The 8,312-nt window shown below is 34.9% G+C and overlaps 1 protein-coding gene across 3 annotated transcripts in view; it reads left to right on the top strand.

Moving 5' to 3' along the window:
* Positions 1-3,171, top strand: part of INSC (INSC spindle orientation adaptor protein) — a 127,356-nt gene extending 124,185 nt beyond the window's left edge. For all 3 annotated transcript variants that reach the window (XM_063159464.1, XM_063159465.1, XM_063159466.1), the window contains one exon: positions 625-3,171. In XM_063159464.1, coding sequence (XP_063015534.1) covers positions 625-753 — 129 coding nt within the window. In that variant the 3' untranslated portion in view covers positions 754-3,171. The remainder of the gene's footprint in view (positions 1-624) is intronic.
* The last annotated feature ends 5,141 nt before the right edge of the window (positions 3,172-8,312 follow it).

Raw genomic sequence — 8,312 nt, forward strand, 5'->3', positions numbered from 1 at the left:
CACTCAGGATGAAGAAAGTATAAATGTGAGCATAGAAAATGCTGTGATTATTCTTCCTACATGCCAAGAAGACTTGTTAATCTTGTGTGGTCAGAGCAGAGACCACAGAGCAATGGCAACAAACCAGACTATGATTTTTCTGTCTCACTGAAGTTGTTGGTGCACGTTCCTTGAATCCATGCCTATTGCTTGAGACGTTACCTACCTCCCGGTCTCAGAAATTCTGCTTCTCCTGATATTTTAGTAATTGCCTGAAGATGTTTTCTGATAAAAATGTGGCAAAAATATTATTCTTGAGACATAAGCTGCTTCAAGCTCTGATAGGTATTGCCACTGGTGTCTGAGGGCTTGAACTGTACTTAGACATTACTCAGGTCTAAAAGCAAAGTGCCCCAAAATAATTGCTATTGAATAGCTTTGCATGAGAGCAGATTCATCTGACAGATGAAGACAGTGAGGAGAGATTACCCAGGCAGCAGAACTCATAGACCTGCACAGTTCAGTTTTGGGTTCTGGCTGTTATTTAGGTATGGTTATAATGAATTTCTGCAATGAAGGCTTTGCCAAACCTGAAATGAAACCTTTCCCGAACTGCATTGCAATGATGCTGTTTTGTTTTTCTAGGCAGCCCTGAGGAGACTGGCAGTGATGAGTCCTGATGGGCTGGAGGATTCAGATTTTCAGCAGCTGGTAAAGCCCAGACTCGTGGATTCTTTTCTGCTGTGCACAAATATGGAAGAGAGCTTTGTATAAATGGGAGCCAAAAACCTTTGAACAATGATGAAGGTGATGGGTACACAGTAAGATAGCACATGTACAATTTTATTTTGGTTTAGTCCTATTGTTATTTATGACTTATTTATTCTAAACCCATGAACATGTGGTTTGTCAGAGCAAAGGCAGAAAACTTGTTACTGTGGTTTGCAAAGGTAATTTTTTATTTCATTTTCCTGCCAAGACACACAATACCTTATCATTGCCATCTAGCAAAATGTTTTGTTTAATATAGTTGAATTAAGGTAATGAAGCCAAGAACTTTTTGCTCTGATGTTAAATGCTTCTGATGATGTTTTTTCACTGATATTTTTCTATAGTTAGGACATTTTGTAGTTTTTTTAAGAAATGTTTTAGCCTCACCTGTATTAGGAGAAAAATAATCCTAAAAGCTGCAAGTATATACTTTGAAATGAAAGGGATGTTACAGTCTGAGTCCAGTTCTTAACTGTTATATTTTAATAGAATTTTGTAACTGAGGGAAAAATTACCAAAAAATGTTCAAAGACTGGCTTCAAATGATGCTTGAATACATTCTTAGGCTGTATAAAGATGTGTTCCATCAGAGGATACACAATAACAGAAAGCTCTTTATTTACATTGACTGAAATTTCCTAAAGAAATCCATAGAATTCTAGAAAAATCTTGGATGGTGTATGTTTTATCTCATAATGTAAAATTTTCCTCCTATGATTTAAAACCATTACACAGTGACAATTTTCTCTCCTTTCCAAGCCTTACAAGAACTGGAAGTGGTAATGTCCAGACATGTTTTTACCATTCAAGCTACTGTTTTTGTGAAAAGTTGTTCACACCTATACTAAATAACCTGAAGAGTTTAATTAATTGTAACTTGAATTTTCATTTTTCTGGCTTGCTAACTAGTTCTGTATTTTTAAAACTTTAATGGGACTCTTAGGAGCTGTGGGAGTTGAGAAATGGATGATAAGCTAAATAACAGATGTTATTTTGAAATCAACTTTTTTTTTCCATGAGCATTCTTCTTAATTCTTTCTTTTTCCTTTCATTGAAAAACTACATCTATTGAAAATTACTCAACCAACAATATCTGGTGGTGGTTTTTTTTTTCCTTGATTTTTCTCAAAGCACTCTGTAGATTATGAATAAAGTTGTAATTTTTTTTTCATGGCTTCCAAACATTGCTTTGGATCATTTTATGAGCAGCAACATCAAGGTTCTAGGATATCTGCCAAAACCCCCCCACATTCTTTTCTTGCTGTATTTTGTAGATATATTAAGCAGCTTAATTAATTAATGTTTCTTTAGTGTTATGTGGTGTTTGGACGAAAAGCACCAGGAAATTGTGAAGCTGTGATTGCCTTCCACATCTTCTGTATATAAGAAACCTTCAAGCAGTGAGACAAAGGTGGTTACTTTTTTCTCCCTTGATTTTATGAGTTAAGAAGTCTCTGCCTTAATGTCTTTCTTGTGACTTCTCCATATAATCAGCTCTATCTTGACTGAATTTTAAAACCTTACAAAAATTACAATAACCTCTGTCATGAGCAGCTATTCAAAGGAAAGTGTTGGATCAGATGTTCTAGTAAGCACAGAGATGAATTCTGATTTTTTGCTTATTTTGAGACAACTTCTTAAGTTTCCAAGATTGTTAAAATGCATGGTACTGTAAAGCTTTAAAAGTATTGTATTATTGATGGACTTCAACATTTTTCTTCCTAAGCAGAAATACATGTGTGAGCCATGGTTGTCTTGGTAGAAACAATAAATTAATAAATTTCATAAAAAAACCTAATAAAAAAATCTTGTTATCATTATGATAGCATGGCAGTCCCTGATAAAACACATCAAATTCTGTACTAAATTTCTGTACAGAACTTCATTCTGTCAGCTTCAGCTAACAGCAGAGATCGGAGTTTCTAGATGGAGTAGGGTTTATCCCATAATAGGTAAATTTAAAATCTCATTTAAAGAAATTTTCCACACATGCATAGTGAACTGAAAGAGCTATTAAGAAGATGCCATCATGGCTCATAATGTTTTAATGTAATTTCTAACAGATCAATCAAATATTCAGTGAGCAGGTTGGTAACAACTAATTTTCTCTTAAATACAGGAATGTGAACCCACATTGATTGAATTTACTACAGATACTCTCAATCTGCAATATGGGTCCATAATTCTAGGCCCATATTTTCCATTTAAATGTGTTCATATTACAGATGTGGCTGTTTATATTACAGAAGAAGAGTACTTTTAGGTGAAACTCCTATTTGCAGCAGAAAATATATCTTGAAAGAGCCATTTCAGCTGATCTCTTGTCACCTAAGTGTCCTCAAAAGCATTTTAGGCTTTGATTTTTTCTCCTAGAGCTGTGCACTTTATTTTGGTATATGCTAAAGTTTATGGGAAAATAAACATACCTCTAATTTTACTTCTTGATTCACTTGGAAATAATAAGTTATTAAAAATATTGATTTTTTTTTACTTATTACTTCTGCATGAGAATTCTGGATTCTGAATGAATTCTTGATTCTAAATGTTTGCTTTGAAAGTGGCTCTTCAGCTTTTAAACAAAATGGACAAAAAAGAACAGTTTAAGCCAGAATAAACATTTTTGCTTTCAAATGTAGTATGAAATACAGTATTTAATATCAAGAAATTTTCACTAAAGTATTGTGATGGCTTAATCCTTCGACTCCCTGTGTATATACATATACAGGTAGGAGTAAGAGTGGAGAGTATGTGTAATACATTCCCAAATCAGCTCATTTATGTGGACTCATTGCCGTGTAGAGCCTGAATGTAGTTAGGTATGGGTTTCATCTTCCTGGAAAATGAGTGTCAAACTTGTTAGAAATGTTGTTTCACTTAAATTCTTCTGAACATTTTCAGTTTTGTATGAGATTAGAAATACTTAACAAACATGCAGTGAGCTGCAGGATTCTTTGTAATTTTGATTTACACTCAAGCAACTTTGGACAATGTCTTCAAATTTCAGCTTTGGTTTCAAACTGTTTACAGATATTCAGGGCCCAGATGTTTCATTCATAGAATAGTTTGGTTATTCTCTGTTTATTGTGTACTTGGTACATGAATCACTTATGTGGAATTTTACTTGTCTGACCTTTTCAATTTAAAATTGTATTTACAAAGAATAAAATAATGTCTTTGTAAATTGCATATCTTAACTATTTTTTGGGTTTGCCTGTTAGTATCCAAAAGATTACTTCATTTGTAGGATTTTGCCTTTGTACAAGACTGACTCAGTTCTCTTATATGGCTTGTTCCAAATTTTTGTGTTGACCATCTCCTTTTAGATAACAGCAATGAACAGTAAAAATAACCTTGGCTTTTGTATTTTGAGGAATCTTCTTTGATATTCACTTTTAGTTTATATTAAATTTAATGCATTTAAAGAAGCACTCTAGACAATGTAAATTATTCACCAATGTTCTCATTTTCAAGGGGAGGGGAGGGAAGATGGCAATAAGCATTGAAAGAAAGGTCCAGAGTGAATTTGTTAATTGGAGTTGGAAGTGCAGAACTGGTGGGAAGGTGAGTGAATACTTTTGGCCTTTGACAAGCTAACTGGGAACAAGAAAAACACAGGATCATCTATTCTAGATACTTATGTTCTTTGTGGAGACCCTTATCTCTATTTTCTGGCTTGCTCTTGGATCTGAGTTTCTTTTTCCAGCTGTGACAAATTTCTTCCTCTTGGGAGTGTATTTGTATAATTGCTAGTTATCTAACAGAGTTGCATTCCAAGGTCTAGTCCTGCTAATTGTTATATTGATAAGGTTTTTGCTGAGAGACTAAGGAACAAAAAGACCTTGTTAAATAGATATAATTAGGATCACCTAGAACAGAAAGAATTATTTATTGTTATTACAAGAGGAAGGAACAACATATCTTCCCAAAAGCCTGAGAGAAAGCATGGGATATCAGCTCATACTTTAATGTTTTTTGTACCTTTACAAGCAGACCTGCTAAGAGTTTATGGTTTAATCAGTTTTCAGCCAAATAATTACTGAATCAGGGAAATAAAAGTAACCCACTAGACCTGCAGACCAAACACTGTAAAATCAAAGATTCTTCTCTCTCATTTTCAACAGCCAGTTGCTGACTTTTTCATTTTAATAATTGAAATGGGCCTAGAACCCAAACAAACCTATGGGAAACCAGTAGGGCAAAGAAAAAAGGTAGCAAGTAATGCTGCTAATTTGCTATGAAAAGAAATTAAAAAAGATCTAAAGGCCTAAATGATGTGAAGAAGTCGGTGTGTATAATGCAGTGCCTCACCTATCACTCTTTGATCACCTGTGCTACAAATCATTGATCATATCCTCTTCTTCAAGCTTTCTGTATTATCTCTGCATTTTAACCAGCTTTTGTCCATATTTCTCACAACATTTAGAATGCCTAAATAATAAAAAACTCTAATAATGCATATGTCTTCTAAGTGATCTACTTAGTCTGATTTATTTTTAATACCCCATATTGTAAAAAGCTCTTTTTTTTAATAGTTCTGAAAGGATAAACCTAGCAATTTATGTCTCTTATGTATGCTCCTCAGGTGAGACAAAGATTTTGATAAATCAAGAAGGTATAACTAAAAGGATCCAGAAACAGACAAGTATGTTTTCACTTGCATCAAAAGAATAATTATGGGTCCAAATGATCTAGGGGAATCTTATTTGATGCTGCTTTTTCTGACTTCTATAAATCAGTTTGCTCGCACTGAAGTAAAGAAGAGCCAGAGGCAACCCAAGGTTTCCAGGTTCTTGCTAGAGTTAGATGAGTAAAGGTCTAACACATAAGTATAAATACATCTTACAATATGAAACTAAGAATAAAAACTTTTTTTGTTTTTCAGAGCAGCAATTAACACAAATCAATGATTTTAAAAGTTTATCCTATCAGTAGAAGAAATGATCGTGTGCCTTATCTAGGGGGGAATTGTGAACTGTTAGAAGTTCAGTTCTGCAAGCATAGACAGACAAGTAATTTAGTTCCATTCTGTAGACCACAGAGAGAAGTATGGAAAAATAGTCCTGATGATTCCTTTGAGGGAGCTGTCTAAACGCCTTGACATCTAACTCTTTCTTCAGATCACGAGAGATGAATTCCAGGCTCAGTCTGGAGACAAATGGGAGGCACTTTTCCAGCTGGGGTTTTACATGCTGTTTACATATCAAGCACAAACCAGAAAATTTTGCAAGATCAGACTCTTCTTTTAAAATGACAAAGACATAATTTGCTTGTGTGGTATGTGCTAAGTGATGAATTCTGTTTGCCACTGTTTTAAAACAAGAAATAACTGCACCAACTCATTGATAAAGCTCATGATAATGTACCAGAGTATATTATAGGTTTATTATTACAGAAAAATATATTGTATTTGAAAAAAAAGGGAGAAGAAAAACAGACACTAAGTAAGAACTCAAAAGTGAGCTATCCTGGACAATATGTGAAATACCACTGTGCTCATCAATGGTATTGCACATGCCAGGAAAACTACTGCCAGGAAAGCTACTGCACATGCCAGGAAAGCTACTACTCCCCAGAAAACAAGAGAACAAACACAAATTCCCTCAAACCCAGAGCACCTTCTTTCCCAAAAGTAATCAGCTGAGCTGGAAGAAGAAGAAAGGACACTTCATTACGAGGCAGAGTCTGGAACAAAACATCACAGGTAAGACACAGATAAATGAGGACAATTTCCAGGTGCTCCAGCCTATCCTATAGCATCCCATGCTGGCTTGGAAGTTGCTTATCATCAAGACCATTGCTAAACCCATAGAAGTCTCTGTTGCTGTTCTTACTGTAGCTTAATCTTTGAGCTAGCAAAGGTTGGGAACTCTTTCTTGAGTCAAGAATATGCTTTCCATCAATGTTGCAGATGACAGATACGTGGTAGTTCAAAACTTTATTCCTCTCTAGTTTTCTTTAGGTCTTTCCCCCTGATGTCAACACATTAATGCTCCCCTTGAGAGTGAATGGCAGCTGAAGGATTAGCTCAGAAAAAGGGAAAGCTACTGAGAGCTCAAACCCAACACCTGTGAAACGGGACAGTGACCTTTTCTCAGGGTATTTGCAGGTGCTGTCCCACTGCTCTGTTATATCTTCATCAAGGCAATCTCTGGGTCTGACATCTTGGCTAAAATTTTGTCTGTTTCCTAACTTGCACTATTAGCACCATCTCACAGCTATTCGTCCTCAAATTTTATCTATTTTTATTTTTTGAAAGCATCATAGTTACAGTTACCAACATGCTGGGTAGTGCACTCAGATGGAATTTTGAGATTCTGCTGCAAAGACCAGATGAATGTTCATTAATTGTTGCCATTCTCATTTTTTGTTTCTCTTGCCTATGTAAGCTGAAAAGTACAGGAGTGAAGTGTTCCTTTCCATCTTTTTGTATGATACTGAGGTCTCTAAAATTGTTCCTTTCAATTGAGGCCACTTAAAGAGAATTTATTTTGAAAAAAAAAATTTAAAATATTAAAAAATATTGAAAACAAAGACCAATTAATTTGACAGTATCAGTATGGTCTTTTTGTTTGTGACCCTTGGTTATTCCTTGTGTGCAAATGTCTTTGGAGCTTTTTTGCAGTTAATGATCTGACATGGCTGTAATAGAAATGCCTTTTGTGTCCAGCACCTGTTCAGCTGCAGCTTTCATTCACTAAAAACAGCTGATTTCAAACTTTTTTGTTTAATTTATAGAAAATTGTTTCAGCACTTCTGTTGCTTGCAAGCTCATCTGAGAGCCCCTTTCATGGGGCAATACTTTTGTTGCTTCTCATCTTCAGTGAAAGTTCTGCCTTCTTCATTTATCCTTTGATCACCTTTTTAATTTGTTCACTTTTCTCATTATCTGTATCAATAAAATATTGCAGCTGTTTTAATTCAGATTTAAATGCAATCAGTTGTAGTGAGCAATAATCAAAAAGGCTGCTGAAAATTAAATCACTAAAATATGGTTTTGGAAGAGAGGTTTTATTGACACTGGGATCTCAGGCTTTAAGTATTTTGAAGGTACTTTTAAGGTAGAGTGTCTTTCACTATGAAGTATGGATATATTTTTATTGAAAAAAATTTTTCTTAAACAGTTGGATTTTTTTAAAAATTAGAAATGTTTCTATTAAAAACACCATAAAAAACTTCTGCAAAAGATTTTACCAAAGAGGTTCTTATATTTTGTTTTCTTTTGTGACATTTCACAAAGTTTTTATGTCCCTTTTTACCTTGAATCCAGAAATGACAGTGTTATCCTAAAAAACATTAAAAAAAAATCTAATTTCATCCAGGGACTACCTTTCCAAGCAAATGACCAAACACCATGTGTGAGAGGCGAAGGGACAGGCAATGTATGAAATACAAGCAAAAGTAAAGATCTTGCTGAAAGTGCCTCCTCCTGCTGAAGATTCAGAAGGTCCTTGTCCTTTGGAGACTACCCCATGGCCCCTGTGGAGTTCAGGTGTCCCCTGCCTTCACTCAGTACCCTCTGGGCTTGTTTAGTTTTTCAAAAAACCTTGAGTGGTAACTTCTCT

This window comes from Melospiza melodia, chromosome 6, assembly GCF_035770615.1.
Source record: "Melospiza melodia melodia isolate bMelMel2 chromosome 6, bMelMel2.pri, whole genome shotgun sequence".
In the NCBI taxonomy this organism is placed as follows: domain Eukaryota; kingdom Metazoa; phylum Chordata; class Aves; order Passeriformes; family Passerellidae; genus Melospiza; species Melospiza melodia.